This window comes from Lutra lutra, chromosome 10, assembly GCF_902655055.1.
Source record: "Lutra lutra chromosome 10, mLutLut1.2, whole genome shotgun sequence".
Taxonomy (NCBI): Eukaryota; Metazoa; Chordata; class Mammalia; order Carnivora; family Mustelidae; genus Lutra; species Lutra lutra.
Genome location: NC_062287.1, coordinates 29,235,563 through 29,260,810, shown reverse-complemented (window position 1 = coordinate 29,260,810; position 25,248 = coordinate 29,235,563). Strand labels below are relative to the sequence as shown.

Below are 25,248 nucleotides of genomic sequence, written 5' to 3'. Positions count from 1 at the left end.
GTAGTTTTTTTTTAAGCTTTTATTTATTTTTAGAGAGAACAAGTAGGGGGAGGGACAGAGGGAGATGGAGAGAGAGAAAATCTCAAGCTGACTTGCACTGAGAATGGAGCCTCACACAGGGCTTGATCCCACGGCCCCGAGATCATAACCTGAGCCAAAATCAAGCATTGGACACTTAACTGACTGAGCAGCCCAGACAACTCCCACTGCAGTTTTGATTTGCATTTCCCTGAAGATGATGATGTTGAGCATATTTTCATGTGTCTGTTAGTCATCTGTATGTCTTCTTTAGAGAATGTCTATTCATTTGTTCTGCTCATTTTTAAACTGAATTATTTGTTCTTTGGGTGTTGAGTTGTATAAATTCTTCAGACATTTTGGGTACTAACCCTTTATTGGTATGAAGTTTGCAAGTATCTTTTCCCATTCAGTAGGTTGCCTTTTAGTTTGCTGTTTCTTTCACTGTGCAGAAGCTTTCTGATGTAGTCCCAACAGTCTATTTTTTATTTCCCTTGCCTCAGGAGACATCTAGAAAAATGTTACTACAGCCAATGTCAGAGAAATCACTGCCTCTGCTCTGTTCTAGGAGTTTCATAGCTTCAGGTCTTGTACTAGTTTTTTTTTTTTTAAGATTTTATTTATTTATTTGACAGACAGAGATCACAAGTAGGCAGAGAGGCAGGCATAGAGAGAGAGAGGAGGAAGCAGGCTCCTTGCAGAGCAGAGAGCCCGATGGGACACGATCCCAGGACCTTGAGATCATGACCTGAGCCGAAGGCAGAGGCTTAACCCACTGAGCCACCCAGGCGCCCTTGTACTAGGTTTTTAATCCATTTTGCATCTATTTTTGTGTATGGTATAAGAAAGTGGTCTGGTTTTACTCTTCTGCATAGAGCTAACCAGTTTTCCCAACACCATTTGCTGGACTCTTTTTCCCATTGCATATTCTTTTCACGTTTGTTGATGATTAATTTGACCATACACTTGTGGGCTTATCTTTGGGTTTTCTATTCTGTTCTATTGACCTATGTGTCCATTTTTGTGACAGTACCATACTGTTTTGATTACTACAGCTTTGTTAGTCTGGCACTTGATGTCTGGAATTATGACACCTCCAGCTTTTCTTTTTCAAAATTACTTTGGCTATCCTGGGTGTTTTGCAATTCCATACAAATTTTAGTGTTTGTTTTATTTCTGTAAAAAATGCTGTTGCTTTGGAAGGGGAGGTGAACCATGAGAGACTATGGACTCTGAAAAACGATCTGAGAATTTTGAAGGGGTGGGGGGTGGGAGGTTGGGGGCACCAGGTGGTGGGTATTGTAGAGGGCACGGATTGCATGGAGCACTGGGTGTGGTGCAAAAATAATGAATATTGTTATGCTGAAAAAATAAAAAATTAAAATAAAAAATTAAAATTTAAAAAAAATGCTGTTGCTATTTTGATAAGGATTGCATTAAATGTATAGATTGCTTTGAGTAGAACAGACATTTTAACAATATTTGCTCTTCCAACCCATAAGCATGGAATGTCATTCCACTTTTTTGTGTAATCTTCAATTTCTTTCAACAACGTTCTACAGTTTTCAGAGTACAGGTCTTTCACCTCTTTAGTTAGTTATTTACTCTAGTTAGATATTCCTAGGTATCTTGTGATCTTTGGTGCAATTGTAAATGGGATTATTTTCTTAATTTCACTTTCTGATGCTTTATTATTAGTGTATAGAAATGCAAAAGATTTCTGCACATTGATTTTGTATCCTATGGCTTTCTGAATTCATTTATCAGTTCTAGTACTTTTTTGGTGGAGTCTTTCAGGTTTTCTACATATAGTACCATGTTATCTACGAATAGTGAAAGTTTTACTTCTTCCTTACCAATCTGAATGCCTTTTATTTCTTTTTGTTGTCTGACTGCTGTGGCTGGATCTTTCAGCACTATGCTGAATAAAAGTGGAAAGAGTGGATATCCTAGTTTGTTCTTGATCACAGAGAAAATGCATTTGGCTTTTCAACAATATGATGTTAGCTATGGGTCGGTCATATATGGCCTTCATTATGCTGAGGTATGTTCCCTCTAAACCTACTCTGTTTAGACTTTATCATGAATGGATGTTGAATTTTGTCAAATGGTTTTTCTACATTTATTGAAATGATATGGTTTTTATCCTTCATCTTGTTAATGTGTTGTAACACAGTGATGGATGTGCAGGTATTGAACCATGTTAGCATCCCTGGAATAAATCCTACTTGATCATGGTAAATAATCTGTTTAATGTATTGTTGAATTTGGTTTCCAAATATTTTGTTGAAAACTTTTGCATTCATGTTCATCAGGGATATTAGCCTGTAATATTCTTTTTTTTTTTTAATTTTTTTATTTTTTCAGCATAACAGTATTCATTATTTTTACACCACACCCAGTGCTCCATGCAATCTGTGCCCTCTACAATACCCACCACCTGGTGCCCCCAACCTCCCACCCCCCACCCCTTCAAAATTCTCAGATCGTTTTTCAGAGTCCATAGTCTCTCATGGTTCACCTCCCCTTCCAATTTCCCTCAACTCCCTTCTCCTCTCCATCTCCCCTTGTCCTCCATGCTATTTGTTATGCTCCACAAATAAGTGAAACCATATGATAATTGACTCTCTCTGCTTGACTTATTTCACTCAGCATAATCTCTTCCAGTCCCGTCCATGTTGCTACAAAACTTGGGTATTCATCCTTTCTTTTCTTTTCTTTTTTTTTTTTTTTTTTACAGCTTTATAATGTAATATTCTTTTTTTTTATAGTGTCTTAGTCTGGTTTTGGTTTCAGGGTAATGCTGGCCTCACAGAATGAATTTGGAAAGCTTTTTTCCCTTTTCTATTTTTTTGTCATATTTTTTAAAGGATAGGCATTAATCTTTAAATGTTTAGTATTATTCACCTGTAAAGCCATCTGGTCCTAAACTTTTTTTGTTGGTAGCTTTTAAATTGTCAATTCAATTTCATTACTGTTAATTGGTCTATTCAAGTTTTCTCTTTCCTCCTGATTCAATTTTGAAAGACTATATATTTCTACCAATTTATCCATTTCTTCTAGGTTGTCCAATTTTGGCATATAATTGGTCACAGCGGTCTCCTATTATCATGGTATCTCTATGGTGTTGGTTTTAACTCTCCTCTTTCATTTCTAATTTTTGAGTCCTTTTTTTCTTGATAAGTTTGGCTAAAGGTTTATCAATTTTATCTTTCCAAAGAACAAACTCTTAGTTTCACTGATCTTTTCTATTGTTTTTGTAGTTTCCATTTTCATTTATTTCCACTCTCATCTTTACTGTTTCCTTCCTTCTACTAACTCTGGGCTTTTTCTTTTGCTAATTCCTTTAGGTATAAGGTTAGATTGAGATCTTCCTTGTTTCTTGAGGTAGGCCTGTATTATTATAAACTTCACTCTTAAAACTTCTTTTGTGGGAGTCCTGGGTGGCTCAGTCAGTTAACCATCTGCCTTCAGCTCAGGTCATAATACCAGGGTCCTGGAATCAAATCCCACACTGGGCTCCTTGCTCAGGGGGAGCCTGCTTCTTCCTCTGCCTGCTGCTGCCCCTATTTGTGCTCTCAATCGCTCTGACAAATAAATAAATAAAAACTTAAAAAAACTCATTTTTTTGAGTTCTTCTTTGATGTTTCTGTTGACCCATTGGTTATTTAGGAGCATGTTGTTTAGCCTCCATGTGTTTATGGGCCTTTTCCAGTCCTTTTCTTGTAACTGATTGCTGGTTTCATAGTGTTGTGAATGAAAAGGATGCTTAATATGAATTCAATTTTATTAAATTTGCTGAGACTTGTTTTGTGGCCTAATATGTGATCCTGAAAAATTTTCAATGTGTACTTGAAAAGAATGTGCATTCTGCTGGTTTGGGATAGCATGTTTATATATATATGCGTTTATATATATATACATTTATACTTTATACATATATAAAGTTTATATATATATATATATATATAAACTTTAACAGATATATATGTTTATAGATAGATAGTAATATCTCTATCTTTTTTCTGTTCAGCTTGAGTGCTTTCCATTATCCTGTCTTCCAGATTACTGATCCATTCTTCTGTACCTTCTAATCTGCTGTTGATTCCCTCTAGTGAATTTTTCACTTCAGTTATTGTATTCTAAAACTCTTATTGGTTCTTTTTAAATTTTCTCTCTCTTTGTTGGTGTCCTCACTGAGCTCATCCACTGTTCTCTCAAGTCAGGTGAGTAACATTATGACCATTACTTTGAAATCTTTATAAGATTGCTTATCTCCATTTCATTCTGTTCTTAAGTTTTGCCTTGTTCTTTTTTTTTTTTTTTTTAATGTGACAGAGAGAGAGAGATCACAAGTAGGCAGAGAGGCAGGCAGAGAGAGAGGGGAAAGCAGGCTCCCGGCTGAGCAGAGAGCCCGATGTGGGGCTCGATCCCAGGACCCTGAGATCATGACCTGAGCTGAAGGCAGTGGCTTAACCCACTGAGCCACCCAGGCGCCCCTTGCCTTGTTCTTTTATTTGAAGCGTATTTCTTTGTCTCCTCATTTTGTTTGGTTTTCTTTGTTTCTTTGTTTCTATGAATTAAGGAAAACAATCACATCTCCCAGTCTTGAAGGAGCAGCTTCATGAAGGAATATCCTCAGTGTAGACTCTGAGTGTCTAGAAGTTTTGGCTGGCCAACTGGAGCTGCAGCTGAAACAGGATGGGTCAGTAGTCCTAGGACACACCGTACCGAAGCCACCCCCACAAAGGTGGCTAGAGTTGGAGTGGGCACAGTATAGGGCATTCCATGCCAAAGGCCCTGGTGAGACAGCTGGAGGTAGGACAGGCATAGACAAGGGCTCTCTGCACCGGGGTGCCCTTTTGGGATAGCTGGAACTCAAGTGGTGCTCAAGCATTTATCAAGTGTTTACAAGTTGAGAAAGGCAGGGATTCCTTAGGATGTGTGGTAGAGCTCTGGAAGTTGTGGGGTGGAAGTCAGTGGGTAAAACATAATTGGTAAATGTAGAAGATTTATCAATATTTCTTTTGGCATCAATAATTAATGCATGCCACTGCTTTTGATATGGAATGAAACCCTAAATTAATTTAAGGGGGAAACCAGGGAACTGGGTTGGGAGTATATTAATAAAGCTAGGTTCTAGTTCTAACTCAATCACTTAGTATTTATGTGATCTAAAGCTGGTGACTGAACTTCTCTAGGCCTCAGCTGTCTCAGTCTTGAATAAACCAGTGGTTTTCAACTGGGAGAGATACTGCCACCCACAGAACATTTGGAAATTTCTGGCATCATTTTTGGTTGTCATAACTAGCAGTGCTACTACTGGCATTTAGAGGCCAGGGACACGGCTAAACATCTTACAATGTGCAGGACAGCCCACCATAATATAGGATTATCCAGCTCAAAATGTCAACAGTGCCAATGTTGAGAAACCATTTCTTATAATGCCTTTCAACTCTAAAATTCTATAAGCTCAACTCTGTATAAGTTGAGAGGGGGTAAATATTACCTTGGAGGGTTGAAAACTTAATACAAAATGATTAAATGAGTTGTTGAGATCACCGTGTACATCAGTGACAAAAATCTGGATCTCCTGATAACTAGTCCAGTTACTGAGCAATTAGATTTGGCCTATAAGATAGTTTCCTCTTACAGAGAAGTCCAACATGAACAATATTTAAGAGAAGAGGAAATTTTTTTTAAGTATCTTACCTATATAGGTCTGAAATGAGACAGATTCCAAATTTTGGCTCTCCAATGAATGAGCAGTTAACACTTTCAGACTTTCCAGATTTCAACTAACTTAATTAATGATTTGAAATGAGTATGAATATAATCTATGAGAGAGTTGGAGACCCAGAATTTAATGCCCATAAAGCTCTGGTTTAATACCCAACATATGGTTTGTTATAGCATTTTTTGAAAACTATATACTCTTTGGGTCTTAAAACAGAGGTATTTTGGTAAGTTTCAGAATGCTTTCCTTCATACTCCCCTACTTTTTCTTCATATACCAAAAAACAACAGCAGCAACAAAAATGTCCTTCATGTGAAGGGTAGCTAACATTACATGGCACACTGATCTCAGGACATGAAATTCTGTCACCTCATCTCACTGTTGGGGAAAAGGCAACACTAAAACTCTCAGAACAGCCTATGAAACATGGACATATATTCATTCATATGGCATTTTATTATCCCAAACTCCTCCATTCTTACCAGCTATTTATCTAATAAGATGTTTATTTTTAATGTAAACTGAATGATTTATATTGGCAGCCCCTTTACTTAAAGATATGCTGAAATTCCCACCAACGTTCGTATTACTCAAAGCTTGCTGGTTAAGACATGAAAATTTCCCCAATAAGAGGTCTAACCTTTTCTTTTCTTTTCTTTAGATTTTTATTTATTTGTCAGAGAGAGAGTGTGTGTGTGTGTGTGCACACAAGCAGGGGGATCAGCAGGCAGAGGGAGAAGCAGACTCCCCCCTGAGCAGGGAGCCCAATGACGGACTCAATCCCAGGACCCTGAGATCATGATCTGAGCAGAAGGCAGACACTTAACAACTGAGCCACCCAGGTGTCCTGAGGTCTTTTTCTACAAATATCACTGAACCACTTTTTAAATCCTGGAATTTCAAAGAGAAATTTTTCTTCTTTACTCTTGAAACTTAAAATTAGTTTTTGTTTTTTGGGTTTTTTTTTTTTTTTTTTTTAAGAAAAATTCAGGACACCATCTGTACCTTAGTTGAAATATGTTCCCTACATAGAAAAAAATAAATTTAAAAACTGGCTATCTCATCAAAATAAACCATCAGGGAAGCTTTAATGCAATTATGTTCCTCTCATTAGTACTGTTACCTGAAGTTTTGGAGAACTGGAGATCTAATGAAATTCTAGAACCCAAAGGGAATAAAGCAAAGTAAAGAATGGTAACTGTTTACATCTGTATAGCACTTTATAATTTATACTACCACTTTCACTCATGATCTCATCTGATCCATGTAACAATCCTATAAAATGGGTATTATAATGATCTCACTATAGATTAAGAGAATAATTCTCAAATATATTAGGAGACAATTATAACTTTAAAATTTCAAAGTATCAGAGATCAAAGTGAAAACCAGGTCTTTGAGCTCCAAATTACTTTAAAATAAAGATTAGGGGCACCTGGGTAGTGACTCAGTGGGTTAAGCCTCTGCCTTCAGCTCAAGTCATGATTTCAGGGTCCTGGGATAGAGCCCCACGTCGGCCTCTGTGCTCAGCAGGGAGCCTACTTCCCCCTCTCCCTCTGCCTACTTGTTATCTCTCTCTCTGTCAAATAAATAAGTAAAATCTTTAAAAATAAAATAAAATAAAATGAAGATTAAGAAACATACAAATTAGACCATGGCTTCTCATCTATTCAGGCTATAATATGTTTGAACAGAAATATTTATCAGCCCGCATCTAAAATAGCTAGTGAAGCTCCCAAACCCGCAATTAAAGAACAGACACTTCCTTATGCCACATTGTTCTCTCATCAATGAATATCTGTGTAACTATATCTATATACCTATTTCAAGAAATATGCTAGGCATAAGACAAATTATCTACTCTCAAACTACAAACTACTTGAAGAGTCAAGACACACAAATAGGAAAATACACTGTCATTGGTAACTTAAATTAATAGGTCAATCTAACATCCAAAGTTATGATTCAAATTAGACTATAATTAGGGTAAACCAAGTTTTGTGGAGTCTAAAGTGGATATAATTTTGAGTCCCTCATTAGGAAAACAAGTACAAAATTATGAATACAAAATTAGGTAATAAGTGAATATTTATTAAGAATGAGAACAGGGCACCTGGGTGGCTCAGTTGGTTAGGTGACTGCCTTTGGCTCAGGTCATGATCCTAAGGTTCCAGCATCAAGTCCCCCATCGGGATCCCTGCTCCACAGGGAGTCTGCTTCTCCCTCTGACCCTCCCCCTTCTCATGCTCTCTCTCTCTCTCTCTCATTTTCTCTCTCAAATAAATAAATAAAATCTTTTAAAAAAGAGAATGAGAACAAAAATCACAAAAAAATACAAATTTTAAAAGATGGCTGCACAAATATCAAAAAATCTAGACATATAATCACATTTTCATTAACTCCTTGGTACTCTAAAATCTTTCCCACATCTGAGGATTTTTAGAGCACATCATGATATGACAATGATTTTGTAATACTGTCTATGAAAATAACAATGATAATCAAGACTAATTCAGGGGTGCCTTGGGATGCCTGGGTGGCTCAGTCGGTTAACTCAGTGCCACCTGGGTGGCTCAGTCAATTAAGCATCCAACTCTTGATCTCGGAGTCATGGAACTGAGTTCCACATCAGGCTCTGTGTTCAGCAGGGAGTCTGCTTGAGTTTCTCTTCCTATCCCTCTCCCTCAGCCCCGCCACTATGTCACTATGTTCTATAAAAATAAGTGACTCTTAAAAAAGACTTTCAGCATGGTTAATGAAAAAACTTAATACTTTAAGGTGATCCATTATTCATTACTGGTAATATCATAGGAAAATGAAATACTCATTATTGGCAATCATGCAAAGAGTTAATGTACTGTTGTTAAATTTGGGAAAATCTCTGTTTAAAGTTTCCTTCAGGGACACCTGGGTGGCTCAGTCGATAATGTTCAACTCTTGATTTCAGCTCAGGTCATGATTTCATGGTTGTGAGACCAAGCCCCACATCAGGCTCCACACTGAATGTGGACCCTGCTTAGGATTCTCTGTCTCCCTCTCCCTTGGCACCTTCTCCCACCCCTGCTCATGCAGGTGCTCTATTTATTTTTTTTAAAAGATTTTATTTATTTATTTGAGAAACTGAGTGAGGAAGAGCACATGAGCAGGGGCAGAGGGAGAAGCAAGCTCCCCACTAAGCAGGGAGCCTGACAACAAGGAGCCTAGCTCAATTCCAGGACACTAGGATCATGACCAGAGCCAAAGGCAGACACTTAACCAAATGAGGCACCCAGGTGCTCCTCTCTGTTTAAAAATAAATAAAAACATACTATATAGTTTCTTTCACATTTAAGCTCTAAGACTTCAGGATATTTCAGGTTTTCTTTTACAGTGAAAAATCTTAAATACTCTTTGACATGAGAGAACTCATTACCTGGTTTTTTCAACCACATACTCACTACAGCAGGATTATGAGGACTTAAAATTGGCATTCTCAGTGGGCTCTACAACTTCTTAACACCATCCTAGTAAGTCAAACAACATGGTAGAATATTCCTGGAAACCATGCCTACACTGAGATGGTTAGCAATAACAACTGTACATAACAGTGACTGTGGACCACATTAACAATTCCATTAAAACCAGAACTGAATGTGTTCCCAACTCAACTCCTGTTAGCTGGGAAAAATGCCTATGACCATTACGATGGTACTCAACATGAGGAAGAGTATGACAGAGGGGAAGGCAGAGTGGAAGAAAAGAACAATCTTAATTGATTATGGCTAAGGCATCTATCTTATGCAAATCTGAGGACACATTGCTAGTATGAAATCCAGGGCCTTGAAAGGGATCCCTCTGTAAGTGAGGAGTCCAAATGCCCAAGCCTGATAAACCTCACTTTAAATTTGCCTCTCAATAATTAAGGATCAAATGAATTGTAGTCAGATGATAAGTAGTAATAGAAGTAGTAGCAACAACAGTTAATAATAAAGTAAATCTTTACTACTTATTGACCAAAAAAAAACCCCCAAAACAAAAAACAAACATAACACGATGAGCTTATTATTATGCCACGCCCTCTGCAGAGCACTTATATGAATCATGTAATTAATTTTAATTTTACTACCTTAATTAGTGTTATATTTGTTACCATTTAGATACTCTGATAGGAGCTTTATATATAGTCACTGGTTTGCAAGACAATCCTACAAATTTACAAATTATCACTACTCTTTTATAGAACAGGAAATTACTGGCAAGTAATATAGCAGAGTTGAGATCCAAATCTTGGTCTAGTTTGTGCTCTTCGTAATAAATAGGAATTCAGAAGAGGATGAGATCACTACAGGTTAGAGCTCAACAAGACTTTACAGAGAAGTACATTAAGCTGGATACTAGGGAATGAGTAGCAATGAAGAAAAGAGTATGCTCTATATTTGGGGGTAAATGGGCCATGATAAGAAAATAGAAATGGAAAAAACAAGGGTTACTCAGAAGACAATGATAAAACAATTCTACAGAGCCAAAGACCATGCTCCAAATCATGATTCCCAATAAAAGGAATAAAGTAAGTCTTATCATCAATTTTTCCTCTATTATATAGCCATAATCTTAAGAAAGAAAAAAAAAAAGAAAGCAATATTTCTCTAGAATCCAACTCCTCAATGGAAAAGGTGGATGTGGACATTCAAAGAACTGCTTCACCTCTGTCATCAGGAAACCCAAGTCTACTGTTTTCCTCTTGAAAGCAGTGATTTCCATAGGAAACTAAGGTTTTACAACCAAGCACATCACATTATCATCAGGCTATAGGTAAGTTATGAGGCTTGAAACTGGAGCTTCTAAATTCCAATTAAATTTTCTTCCTCAAGGTTTCATTAAAAGTAACTTTAAAAAAATACGAGCTAAAAGGACTGCTCAGATATAAAAACAAAAGCAACCAAAGTTTTAACAGATTTTATTTATCCAACATGTAGAAAATGTACTTGACAAGAAGAGAACAGAAAGTAAAATCTGTGAGTTGGAGAGAACAAAACACAAAAACACACTCCTTCTCAAAAAAGTTACCTGACCCTGAACTCACCCTGAGAAGGAATAGTTTGCTGTAATTTGCAAACAGCATATGGGATATTAGCCACAGGGTACTAGGAGGAGAAAATATTTGTTCTGGCTTCAGTGAAGTCCAAATTCCTAATCCAATGTTACTAAATGTCTTTGGGATTCTTCTCTCATCACTAATGCCTAAGAAAGAGAAAGAGAGAGTGAGCCAAGGAGGCAAAGAGAGACACAGAGAGGGAGTTGCTATAAACAGAAACCAGAGGTAGACAGAAGAGGAATTCCAGCAATAATTTCATCTCGACATTTCATTCTGTTTTTCATTGGCTTAACCCTGCACACCTCCTAAAGCTGTACTAACATGATAAAACACTGTAAAAATTATAGAATTAAGAATTTTGAAAGTTACATGTATATTATTTTCCATTTATATCAAAGTCTTCATTCTCTGACTTATCTACAAAGTAATTTAAATTGAAAATATATAAAGAATATGACCAGATGGGTTTTTTAAAAGATTTTATTATTTAAGAAAGTGAGAAAGCAAGAGAGAGTGAGTGAGCACAAGCAGGGAAGGCGCAGAGGAAGAGCGAGAAGCAGATTCCCTGCTGAGCAGGGAGCCCAATGTGGGACTCAATCGCAGGACTCTGGGATTATGACCTGAGCCAGAGGCAGATGCTTAACCAAGCCATCTAGGTGCCCATAACCAGTTGTTTGACACTAATAATCATTATCCATACATAGTCTAACAGAAAAGTTAGGCTATAAAAGAATTAAGGGAAAGAAGAAATAACAAGAATGAAATAATATTTTTGTAATCCTCCTGAACTCTACTTGCAGTCAGCATCTATTTCAAAAAACATTCATTCTAAGGATTTGTCCCCCGTCCTGAGACCTAGAGCAGGCTTCTCAACCTAAGGTGCATGAGTAATTTTCTGGGGGCTGCAAACCCCCAAAAAATAGTATATAAAAGATTTATATATGTACTTAAGAATACTCTTTGGAGGAAAGAGTCTGTCTACAGCTTTCATTAGTTCCTGTAAAGTGTTCATAACATAAGGTACTTTATCAATGTACCCTAATGGTATGAAACAATTGCCTGGTAAATTAAAGATACTTCAATATTTGTTCCTACTGAATCAGTGCTCTAAAGATTCACAACTAAAGTTCTAAACCTGTTCTTTATTAACAGTAGACTTTTGGTCAGAGTGAGACTTCATATCTGATACAAAGAAATCATACTGAATTAAGAACAGCAACCCAACCAAATAGTTCTTAGTTTTTAATTCGGGGTAAACAAACACAGAAACTCTTAAAACATTAGATGTAGTAAGGCTGTAGCAGTCTTAAAAAAACAAAAACAAAAACAAACAAAAAAAAAAACCTGAGGCTCTGAAATATCAATGCTCCCAACCTCTTAGAGATCAAAGTTCACCTAATACACTTCTAAACTTTCAGAAGAAAAAGAGGTTTCTAAAAACTAGGTTTCCAAAACCTTCTAATATACTTTCAATTAAAAAATAAACTAATTCAACTAATCAATTAAAAATTCTCTTAAATTCCCATAAAATCACTTCTTTGGATGTGAAACTTATATAGCTAAAGTGAGTCATCTAATAAGGGGAATGAAATGTGGATGTTTTGCTGGTAGTGTGAAAGGGATGGTGTTTAAATTACTTTCAAATGATTTGGATTAAAACCAATATTATCTCCACAAGGTCCAAAAATGAATCACATGCAATGCTGGGAAATGAATCCAGAATGCCTAACACCCACGATGCTGTGCTCCTTCCTTCACCCAGAAAAATATCTGAAAAGCTACAAACAATGGAGCCTTCCCAAGATGCAGTGGGTGGTTTTCTTCCTCACTGTACATGGGCTGAGCCTTTCAGTGAACCAACATTTTATTCGGTAGGAATCTGAATCTCAGATTCAGATTTCAGCTATAAAGCTCAAGTTTACTTTTATACTTTGCCTCTGAATGTCTTCACCTTCACCAGTTGCCTGTTTAGTGCAGAACAGCTATAATTCTCCAAATTTTAAGTTGCTGTATCTTAAATGATAGATGGTTGCTTCTCAGAGAATCTAAGGACAGAGATTATAGTTGTACAATTCTGTATATCTTTAAAATAATATACCCCTAAGGGTGCCTGGTGGCTCAGTTGGTTAAGAGTCCCACTTTTGGTTCAGCTCAGGTCATGATCTCATGGGTAGTGGGATCAAGCCTGGCACCAGGCTCCACTCTCAATGGGGAGTCTGCTTGAAGATTCTCTCCCTCTTCCCCTCCCCTCACTTACACACACTCTCTCACTCTTTAAAATAAATAAATTATATATATATATATATATATCTCCATTCTTAAAGCAGTGATGCTTAGCAAGAATCATACAATCCCTCCCTTCAAGTATATCATAACCTGTCTGGAGGTATATGTGCTTCTGCAAAAACAATACTTTTATTTTATATTTGAAACTGAAAAAAAATTACCTACACAATATGAACATTTAAAGAAAGGTAGGGGTTCCTGGGTGGCTCAGTGGGTTAAGCCTCTGCCTTCAGCTCAGGTCATGGTCTCAGGGTCCTGGGATCAGGCACCGCATCGGGCTCTCCGCTCAGCAGGGAGCCTGCTTCCTCCTCTCTCTCTGCCTGCCTCTCTGACTACTTGTAATCTCTATCAAATAAATAAATTAAATCATAAAAAAAAAAAAAGGTATGTGAGGGGTGCCTGGATGGTGCAGAGAGTTAAGCATCTGACTCTTGGTTTTGGCTCGGTCATGACCTCAGGGTCGTGAGATAGAACCCTGCATCAGGCTCCAAGCTCAGTGCAGAGTCTGCTTGAGATTCTCTCTCCCTCTTTCTCTACCCCTCCCATTCATGCAAGTGTGTGTGCTCTCTCTGTCTCTAACAAATAAATCTTTTAAGAAAATAAAAAACTAAAGAAAGACATGTGATGGGGCACCTGAGTGGCTCAGTGGGTTAGAGACTCTGCCTTGGGCTCAGGTCATGATCCCAGGGTCCTGGGATCGAGCCCCACATCGGGCTCTCTGCTCAGCAGGGAGCCTGCTTCCTCCTCTCTCTGACTGCCTCTCTGCCTACTTGTGATCTCTGTCTGTCAAATAAATAAATAAAATCTTAAAAAAAAAAAAGAAAGACATGTGACTCTTAAAATTAATTAAAAGGGGAAATAGCTTAAGTAAAAGCTGAGATTCCTTTTTCCAGCAGTACAGTGGATTAGATACTACAAAAGGCCTTTTCACTGCAACAAGGTCCTATGTAAACTATAGGGGTTTTTTGGTTTGTTTTTCGGTTTGTTTTTATTTAAGATTTAATTTATTTGACAGAGATAAAGAGGGAGAGAGAGAACATAAGCAGGGGGAGCAGCAGGCAGAGGAAGAGGGAAAAGACTCTCCACTAAGCAGCGAGCCCAATGGAGGGTTCAAACCCAGGACCCTGAGATCATGACCTGAGCCAAAGGCAGACACTTAACCAACTAAGTAACCCAGGCACCCCTGTAAACCATAGTTTTTAATACATCTCTGGGCTCCCACAAAGTGGGGAGATTTTTAAAAGGGCAAATAAAATTGCTATGGACTGAAACCAGAAAGATGGGTAGGGATGTAACTCTGAGAGCAAATGTTCATTTTTAACACTTCAGTGGGGAGACTGTGCCCTTGAGCCAGCAGGAAGACAGAGAAATTGAGCCTGAAATTTTTGAATAATCCCAGGAACTCTCAAAGGAATAACGCCATCCCAGGTGGCCACTGGCTGGTGGAAGCATACTCTCACAAAAAGCATCTTCAGATCAGACCCTGAACTATTTACAATCAGTCAAATATCAGCTTATGCGTAAAAAAAACAAATCACCATAAGAGTCAAGAGAAACAATAAACATTAGATTAAGATATCCAAGAATGCCAGATGTTTGAAGTATCAGATAAAGAACATAAAACAACGATGCATGAAATGTTTTTTTGAAGGGACTTTTAAAAAAATGAGCAAGGAAAGAGATAAATTATAAAAAGAACGAAGTAAAATTTCAGAAATGAGCAATATAATTGGGGGAAGAAAAAAAAAGAACAACCTTTATGTACTGGTTAAATAACGGATTAGACACAGCTGAAAAAAGAATAAGCCGTAAAGCAAAGCTAAGTAAATAACCCAGAATAGTGCAGAGGGAAGAATACGAAATTATGACAGAAAGGTTAACAGTCCTAGAAGAGAAAATGACTGAATACATATCAAATAGGAGTCTCAGAAGGAAACAATTAAGGAACGAGATGGTAGACAGTATTTGAACAGATAATACCCGAGAATTCTCAGGAAAGATATAAAGTCATAGATACACAAAGCATAACAAATTAACAAGGAAAATAACTAAAAAGTAACACATCCTAGACACATTGTAGTAACATTTCAGAATACCAAAGACAAAGAAAAGATCTTTAAAGTAGCTGGACAGAAGAGGGCCAACATAGAGAAGGCTAAGGATATGACTAACTGCAGACTTCAGGATAATAATAATGGAAACCAGAAAGCATCTGTGTTACATATTCCAGGCTCCAGGACAAAATAACTGTTGACAAAGCAAATCCACATCAAGCAAATCTATATTTCAAGAACAAGATAAATATGTTTTTAGATACACATAAAAGTGAATTGAAGGGGTACCTGGGTGGCTTAGTGGGTTAAAGCCTCTGCCTTCCACTCAGGTCATGATCCCAGGGTCCTGGGATCAAGCCCCACATCAGGCTCTCTGCTCAGCAGGAAGCCTGCTTCTCCGTCTCTCTCTGCCTGTCTCTCTGCCTACTTGTGATCTCTGTCTGTCAAATAAATAAATAAAATCTTAAAAAAAAAAGTGAATTGAAGATCAAGAGACCTACCCTGGAAATGATTTTGAACTTCCTAACCAACCCTCCCTTTCCAATCTTCTTAATATCAGACTAATACTGGGGCGCCTGGGTGGCTCAGTGGGTTGGGCCGCTGCCTTCAGCTCAGGTCATGATCTCAGGGTCTTGGGATCAAGTCCCGCATTGGGCTCTCTGCTCAGCAGGGAGCCTGCTTCCCTTCCTCTCTCTCTGCCTGCCTCTCTGCCTACTTGTGATCTCTCTCTGTCAAATAAATAAATAAAATCTTTAAAAATATATATCACACTGGGGAGGGTATGTGCTATGGTGAGTGCTGTGAAGTGTGTAAACCTGGCGATTCACAGACCTGTACCCCTGGGGATAAAAATATATGTTTATAAAGCTGTAAAAAAAAAAAAAAAAGAAAGAAAGGATGAATCCCTAAGTTTTGTAGCAACATGGACGGGACTGGAAGAGATTATGCTGAGTGAAATAAGTCAAGCAGAGAGAGTCAATTATCATATGGTTTCACTTATTTGTGGAGCATAACAAATAGCATGGAGGACAAGGGGAGATGGAGAGGAGAAGGGAGTTGAGGGAAATTGGAAGGGGAGGTGAACCATGAGAGACTATGGACTCTGAAAAACGATCTGAGAATTTTGAAGGGGTGGGGGGTGGGAGGTTGGGGGCACCAGGTGGTGGGTATTGTAGAGGGCACGGATTGCATGGAGCACTGGGTGTGGTGCAAAAATAATGAATACTGTTATGCTGAAAAAAATAAAAAAATTAAAAAAAATATATATTATATGTTTATAAAAAATAAAATTAAAAAAATATATATATATGTATATCAGACTAATACTTCCAAAATCATTTTGATCTTATCACTTCCCTGCTTTAAATTGCCACATGAATTTCTAGAACCTACATAATAAGGTCCAAATTTCTTAGCCTGGCATTGAAAGCACTTTACAGTCTAATTACTCTCCAGGGTTTTTTTTTGTTTTGTTTTGTTTTACAATGGATGATCTGGCTCCTCAATTTACTAAGTGTAACCCTAAGCTGATAATTAACCTGCCTAAACCTCAGATTCATCATCTGCAAAGTGAAACCAATAAAAACTGATTTCTGAGATCAATTAAAATAGCCCAGGTAAAGCTATCAGCACAGCACCTGGCACACAGTTTTCAATAAATGGTAGGTGGTATTTTTTCTCATTATAACTCATAGGTCCTAAAATATAACATATGCATTCCCAACTCCATGCCTTTGCTCATAATATTCACTTTACTGGCCCTCAACACCTCCATTCCCCCAAATTTGCGCTAGGTAAATCAAAATTATCCCTGAAAGTCCAGCTCGTTCTTGAAATTCTCCCCTAATAGCCAAGCACAAGTAAGTGCTCTTGCTTCTAACTAAACACATTAAAATATTTCCCAAGGGGTGCCTGAGTGGCTCAGTGGGTTATGTCTCTGCCTTTGGCTCAGGTCATGATATCAGGATCCTGGGATCGAGCCCCGCATGGGGCTCTCTGCTCAGAGGGCAGCCTGCTTCCTGCTGTCTCTCTGCCTACTTGTGATCTCTCTCTCTCTCTGTGTCAAATACATAAATAAAATCTTTAAAAAAATAAAATATTTCCCAAGATGCTACTCTGTTCACTATCTAAACTGTGTTTCTTTTTATCTGGAGAGGTATTCTTAGATTTCCCTGTTTTGCTCATAGAAAACTTTACAGCCATGAAAACCAAGACTGCCAAATAAATATGGATTGGCTGGTTAAGTTCTAGCACCTTGACAGATCTACTTTAGAGCAAAAACATACCCCCCTCAAAGGCAGCTGTCTTAGGATTTGTGCATTCTTTGTAACCCTCCAGACAGCTGCACCTCATTCTAAAGACATTATGTATTTTTCCTTAGAGAAAGACATCAAACAAGGAAGTCCATAGTGGGCTGGAAGAAGTGATAAGGGTACATGAGCCGACAGCTTACTTCAGGAAACATCTTTCAGAGTCTATTTTCCAAGGAAGTCAATTTGACCTGGTGTTCCTCTCACCCAAGACAAAGAAAACAGCCCTCCAGGAGTTGCCCAGCTGGCACAAAGGTGGTGTTCAATAAATGCTGGCTGACTCTGAACAGGCAGACCAGATCACAGCAACTACTCAGCTTATTCTGTTTGTTTGTTCAAAAAGGGGGGGGGCAGGTTTTCTCATCAGCTTTCTAGTTATCCATTTGCTGAGGATGCCACAGCTGGTTCCCCAACCCAAAAGCCACTGACAGCAAATCTCTCAAATGAGTCACAGACAATGCATGATCAAGCAACTGAATCTAGTCAGCCCCTCTTTTATTCTCTGTGGCTGACATTAATTAAGAAGCACAGGCAACATGCTATCACATTGAACTAAACAGTTTTTCCATTTTAAAAGAAAATCTTTACTAGTGTCAAATTTAAAATTCCAGTACTGTATCTATTAGAGGCCAAAACAAAATGCAATTTTTTCCATTATATTAAAAAATCCTCATTAAGGAAAACTTGGAAAAAAGACAAAACAATCAGCCAGAAAAAGAGAAGAGTAGAAAACAATCAGCCATAAGCCCTACCACTCAAAAACAGCAACTCTCAAAATTTTGGTTCATTATATTTCAGGGCTTTTTGCCCCCTAAGCATATGATTAGTTTTGCCTAACTGTAATCATATAGTATATACTCGTCGCATCTGCAACTCGTGTCACTTAAGTTATACCATAAGCATTTCCCCACTTTTTCTTTTCTGAACCTCGTATAACTGCATAGATGGTAAAGATTTTTAATTAAACCAAGAAATATCACTTGCTTTCTTTCACGGACACTACTTTAGTAAAAACTGAGAATTTCCAAAGTTCCTGGGGCTACTAGAGCTAAGATACATGAAAAATGCCCAGACACACAGGAAGTTTTTAAGATAATTAACTGACTTGCAAGTAACGAAGAGAATATTTACTATAGTCATATCTGGAAAGATACAAAAGAAATTAAATTCAGCCTCTGTTCCCAACGAATTTTTAATACCATTGAGAAGATAAAATGTATTTATACCAAATAACTGAAACCCAGTATACAACTGTCCTGGCTCTTCAGGAGCAGGGGATACTTCATTCATGTCTGCACCCTTAGCATGAAGAACAGTACCAGGCATATAACAAATACTCAGTAAATGACTGTTGTACTAAACTGAACTACAAACTAAGAGCTATGCTTATATGGATATAGGAAAGGTCACTGTGAGCTGAGGTTAGGTTAAGCAGAGGAGCAGCATGAATATAGCAGAACGTGACTCTGGCAATAGTTTACAGAGAGAAGGCTGAACCACAGAAGCTCTGGGATTCTGTGAAAATGAAAGATAACATAAGAAAAAATGTTTGTATTATAGTCTTAATTTATTAAACAGTTTGAGGTTTCTACACAATTAACATTGAAACCCCTGTTGAATATACACCAACTATTCATGGGAAATATAATATATAACACATAGTAGATTCTACCTAAAAACAAAGAAAATACACCAACACAAAATACTACAGCATTCCTTTAAATCAGAAACAAAGTCTAATTCTCAGGAAGCTTTCTGTATTTCACAAGTGGCAAAGAGGCAGCCAATTAAGGCTTTAGATCTCCACATACAGTACCATGGTGGATACTGTCCTTGCTAAACTAGGTGTAAAAGAATGTGCTTACCAAAACTTTCTTTCAGGATCTCTTTATACTCCAGTGAAGCTATTTGCATATATGGTTAAATCTGTATTCAACCCTAACACCATCACACACACCACCTGATTCTAAACCTAACTTAAAAAAGAGAATCCAGCTTCATGAGTAGTGTCTTATTCAACATCCTAACTTCATTCACACACATATTTTCTTTTCTTTTACCCCACTTGTGCTTTGAAAAAATTCAAAGAATTTATGGAGAAGTGATCTGCTAATATCACATCTCTAACAGCTGCTAGCTGGATATACTAAATCCATTATTATATGTCCATGTCAGAAAGTGTGCTTAATTACAAATCAGGTTTCTTTCAAAGAAACTGTTTTAAGCCTAGCCTAGTGGGCTTCCTTAAGAGCAAGTTATATAGACCTTAGAGGCTGGGTGTAGGATAATTTTATCTGGATGTAATACTGCAATTACTTATAATGAAGTATCTCTAATAGCTATCCATTCAGTCTCGGCAGCCTGAAGCACTCAAGAAGAAATGCCTATCAACAAGTCATTTGGGAATGAACAGCTGATTTGAGAAACTGCATGCTACAGGGCAGGTGTTCTTTGTTTTTCTGAACACACACACACACACAACACACACAAGTCTGATAGTAATTATATCTGCCAAATAATTTAAAAAGAATTAAAACAATATAAAATATGTCATTCTAAAAAATGTTTCAGAATATTTTTCAAAAATTTCCCTGGAAGTTTCAATTTTCAGATTTTGCTAAACTTCAGCACCAAGTTGTCTAATCCCAAGAATACGAACTTTTACTGTTTTAATTCTAAATGAAGCCCTTCTCTCTAGAATGTCAAAAGATTTGGAAACCAAAAAGTAATTACTATATAATCACTCAAAAAAAGACATGTGGTGTAATATTTGTAAGGTTGAATTGCACCTGTCACCAATACAACAAAAGAATATTTTATATATACAAACCACATAGCTTTGAACATTTGATAAACTGTTAAACTAATGCATAACAAGAAATCCACTGTCAAATGCAATACAAGTAACCAGAAATTAGATTAACAAAAATAGTTCAAGATTTCTAAATTTAAAACACATGGGCTTATCACCCTGAGCAAGTTACTGAATCTCTCTGTACTTGTTTCTTCATCCACAAAATGGGCAAAATAATAGTAAAAACCTCTGAGAGTTATCATCAACCTCAAGTGAATACATATTAAACTGTTATAACAGCCTGGCAAAGGCTAATAAAAAACATATTATATCGGGAACAAATTTTTTTCAAGCAACAATGCTGAAAAATAATAGTAATTGAAAAGAATAACCAGAAAAATAAAAAAGACACAGCTGTCATGACGTATGAAAGAATAAAGTTTCAAGGTATCACAGTATGTTTACAGTACATACAAAATAACAGGAAAAACAGCTCCGTACTAAAAAAAAAAAAAGAAAGAAAGAAAGAAAAAGAGAGAGAGCTGCCTCCCTTCAAAGTGATTGTCATCAGCCCTACTTTGCAAAATCTTACTCTTCTTCCGATGTTCTACCAGTAAATCCCAGTCCTTAATATCAATAAAGTCACAAAACCCGCACCTCCAGGAGAGCAAAATAAAGTTAAGGATATGTGAGGTCCTTAGCATCTCCTAGTTTTATTAACAAGCCACCAAGCTGAAACTCATTCCTAAACTAAATTGCCAAATGTGTCTGCAATAAAAACTGCAAACTTTCATGTGAACAGAACTTTTCAACAATAGGGAGTTGTTCCAGTGTGTGAATAGGACAGTGTCAGTGTGACCAACAAAGCTGGGAGCTGGACATTCCTGACACCCTTGTCCCCTGGCTAGCCTTTGATCATTTACATCTCCCAGCCACATGTTTTTGGAAATCACTTTCAGGCAAAGTATATGGACAAAATCTATACCCTGAAACTGATCCCTCACCATAGAATCTTGTTTACACAGCTTCTAGGACCCTCACTTTTATCTACCACCATTATGAACATTCCCCGAGAATGAGCATCAAACACAGGAGTGCTTTGTCTTCCTAGTCTGTCCACCCCCACTCCCAGTCACTTCGTACTTTAATTTGTATATTTTGGAAAACATCATGGGATGACAACAGAAACTCAAACAATAAAATGACCTAAGAACTGAAAAGGCCTGCAGATAGTGCTACGGATCGGGTTGCCTGTGGATGCCCACCACAGAAGTGTGGTAGTGCTTTATGGAAACGTGAGTTTATGACTCACTCAGAACAGTCTTGGAAAGGAGATTTGACTTGGTTCGTAGTTCTCTTACCTGAAAATGGGTTAATAAAATCCAACTCACACAGTTCTTGTAAGCACTAAATGAGACAAAGATTTTGAAGTGCCCAGTATACAGTTCATTTCCACGAAATACAATCTACTTTATTCTGTCCAACTGTCCTGGGACACAAAAATCTAAGAGAATTCCGGACAGTGGAAAAGCCAAGACTCCCAAGTTTATCAGTGTGACCTCATCAAAATGGCCCAGATGCTATTTCAGGTTAAGGGTCTGCGGGGTCTCCTAGGCCAGGCTGGAGACAAAAGGGATACTTGATTGAGATCTGTGCCATTTTATTTCCCCCGAAGTAAAGCTGGGTTTGCCCGATCAGTTCCTTTGTTTACAGCAAGAAAGAAATGAACAGCAGATCCCCAGAAGGCTATGACCAACAAAACAGACAGGCCTCGGAGCCGTGTCTCGCTGGTACTTCGCAGGCCCCTCACTATCCACTTCTGGGCAAGGCGCTCGCTCCGCAGTGTCTTCTAAGTTCCGAGCCCACGCCTAAGCTGCCATCCCCTTTCCAGAGAGCTGTGCCCTCCGCCCGGGGACCGGCCCACCGCCCGGAGCGAGCTACCCGGGCCTCGCACGGGTCCTTCGCAGCCCCGCGCCCACCCGCCTGAGACCCCGCCCGGAGGGCCCGCATCCACCCCTTCCAGCCGGGATCCCGGTGTGCGCCGCTCCTCCGGCCGAGTCCCCCGCCTTCCCCGAGCCGGGACCGCTATTCCCGCCTGGACCGACTCCAGCCGCTCCGGGCTCGCTCAACTCCCAACTGCCCCAGATCCTCCCCTCCCAGGGACAGAAACACGCATACTCACCCTTGAAAAGCAGTACTAGGAAGAAGTCGGGCAGCCGGGCGCAGAGCCGGACCGCCGGCCGCCGCCTCAGCGCCATGACGAGGGGAGCTTAGGGGCCGCAGACTCGCGGCACAGCTAGACTTCCCCGCGCGCATGCGCCCTGCCTGCCGGGGCCCCTGCTACCCGCCCCTAGTTACCATAGCGACCTCCTGGCCCCGGCACAGCCGTCACCATGGAGACAAAGGAAGCTGAAATATGGTTGCTATGGATGCAGGGATGCTCTGGACCCGCGCCCATGCGGTCTCATTCAAAGAATCCGATGGGAAGAGGTAAAGAAGCTTGTTCAAGATTGGGGCAGGGTAAATTTTCCATAGCTATAAAATGAATCCGGCACTACAGATCAGAGAAGAAACACTCAATTAAAACTTGGAAATGAAGCGTTTCCTCACAAATAAGGGTACAATCTAATTGTCTTTGAAGCATTATTGCCTGAACCTCTTTTGAAACCCTGATTCCAAATGTGATGGAAGGAAAAAGCACTGAAATCTATTTAGAACGTAAGCAAGACCAAAAAACAAAAATAAAACAAACAAAACCCTACAAAGCAAGACATACATTAGGTAGTACATAAAACTGATGTCTTCCTAAAATAAACGTAATCCATAGTTTCTGTGGTAGATCAAAAACATGGAGTATAGTTTCCTCTGCAGAAAAGCAGGATAATTCTTTGCCTGATTTCCGAATATCGGAAAATGGTAAGGCTAGGGTAGAAAATGGAGCAGAATCTTATGAGGACAACCGGATAAGATGAAGGATAGAATGTACTGGAAACTGGTCCTAAGGATGCAGGAAGTTTTGTGTGTCAGTACTGTGGAAAATTCTTGAAATAGCTTGTATTATATCTAATATAGAAAATACACCCCTGGGGTGCCTGTGTAGCTCAGTGGGTTAAAGCCTCTGCCCTCAGCTCAGGTCATGACCCCGGAGTCCTGGGGTCGAGCCCTGCATCAGGCTCTCTGCTCCGCGGAGAGCCTTCTTCCTCCTCTCCCCCGCCTGCCTCTCTGCCTACTTGTGATCTCTCTCTCTGTGTCTGTCAAATAAATAAATAAAATTTTAAAAAAATTTAAAAAAGAAAATACACCCCTAATGCTCCAGAAAACAATAGGGTAAAAACAGATTTCTGAGTGTAGTTATTAGTAAAATATGCCAGAGTTTCCAACAACTGATTTTTTTTAATGGTTAATTTAAGGACTTCGTTTTTCATACAGTCACCCTACATATTTTTTAGCATTTTTATTTTTTGCAAAGTAGAACAGTGAGTGTGTGTTGTAGTTTCCATATATACCAAATTACGAATGCCAGGAAACATGAAATAGATTGAGGTTGTTGCCAAGGATATGCTTCAACTGCCACCACTTTATGATCTTCTTTATAAATTTTTATAATTGCTCAAAACTTTGCAATTGTGAATTAATTACATTCTCAAAATCTCGTAAAGACAGAATAAAATATTTAAAATAACTCAACAATTTATTATTATTTTATCTTTCCTTTCTTAACCCTTCTTTCTGTTCCAGTTCACTATAATCCAGTCACAAGTAAAAGTATGTGAAAAATGGGGTGCCTGGGTGGCTCAGTGGGTTAAGCTGCTGCCTTCGGCTCAGGTCATGATCTCAGAGTCCTGGGATCGAGCCCCGCATTGGGCTCTCTGCTCAGCAGGGAGCCTGCTTCCTCCTCTCTCTCTGCCTGCCTCTCTGCCTGCTTGTGATCTCTCTGTCAAATAAATAAATAAAATCTTAAATATATTATATGTTTATAAAAATAAAATTTAAAAATAAATAAATAAAATCTTTAAAAAAAGTATGTGAAAATTATATTATAGTGGCAGCCTTTCTCCCTTCATCAAACACAACATACAGGAATTTATGATTTTTTAAAAGATTTTTATTTATTTTACAGAGATCACAAGTAGTCAGAAAGGCAGGCAGAGAGAGAGAGGGGGAAGCAGGCTCCCTGCCGAACAGAGATCCCGATGCGGGGCTCGGTCCCAGGACCCTGAGATCATGACCTGAGCCGAAGGCAGAGGCCTAACCACTGAGCCACCCAGGTGCCCCAACATACAGGAATTTAAAGGGGAAAATTCTTCTTAGGCCCACTGACTTTTTTACTTTTGCTTTCTCTTTTCTTTATCATTCCCTTTGGTTCCCGAATATATAGCTAGGCATATTTGCCTAAATGAAGGAACCATTTTGGTTACCTGAGAAATATGAAGTTTCCTACTGTGGACAGAGTAGTTTTCAAAAACTAGTGCCTCTTTTCTCCTGTTGTATTTCCTGTGTTTGCACTGTGACATGGTTCTCTTAAATGGTCTTCCTCTGTTAGGGAATCTTTTCAAACTTAGAACAAGACCAGACGGAAAGGCTCCATGAATATTCTATATGGAAAAGAGGTTCCTATTAGAGCAAATGCAGGTACTTCGTTGTAAAATGTTGATTTTCCTCCACAGATGGAGTCTGCATGTCATGGCTGGTGGTTGAGACACAATCCTGGATTGGAGCCTAACTAGTGATCCACCAGGACAGGGTAGGATGTACTTGGCTGTCAAATGGTCTGCTTCTCCATATGATTTAACTGTTCCCAGGAGAGCTCTGGCTCTGTTCAGAAGGGAACCAGAGTTCTGGAAGAATTCAACGAGTGGAGTTGTGAAGTCTATGCTTCTATCACCACATTATCCAACTGAATATGTTTATTTCTAATGTGCGATGTAGGAGAGATAGATTTCTTAGAAGCACTCAGGGAACTAAATACACATATG

At 38.6% G+C, this 25,248-nt stretch overlaps 1 protein-coding gene across 1 annotated transcript in view; it reads right to left on the bottom strand.

The window, feature by feature from the left end:
* Nucleotides 1–22,600, bottom strand: part of JAM3 (junctional adhesion molecule 3) — an 89,457-nt gene extending 66,857 nt beyond the window's left edge. The window contains exon 1 of the mRNA XM_047692970.1: nucleotides 22,455–22,600. Coding sequence (XP_047548926.1) covers nucleotides 22,455–22,530 — 76 coding nt within the window. The 5' untranslated portion in view covers nucleotides 22,531–22,600. The remainder of the gene's footprint in view (nucleotides 1–22,454) is intronic.
* Between the last annotated feature and the right edge of the window lie 2,648 nt (nucleotides 22,601–25,248).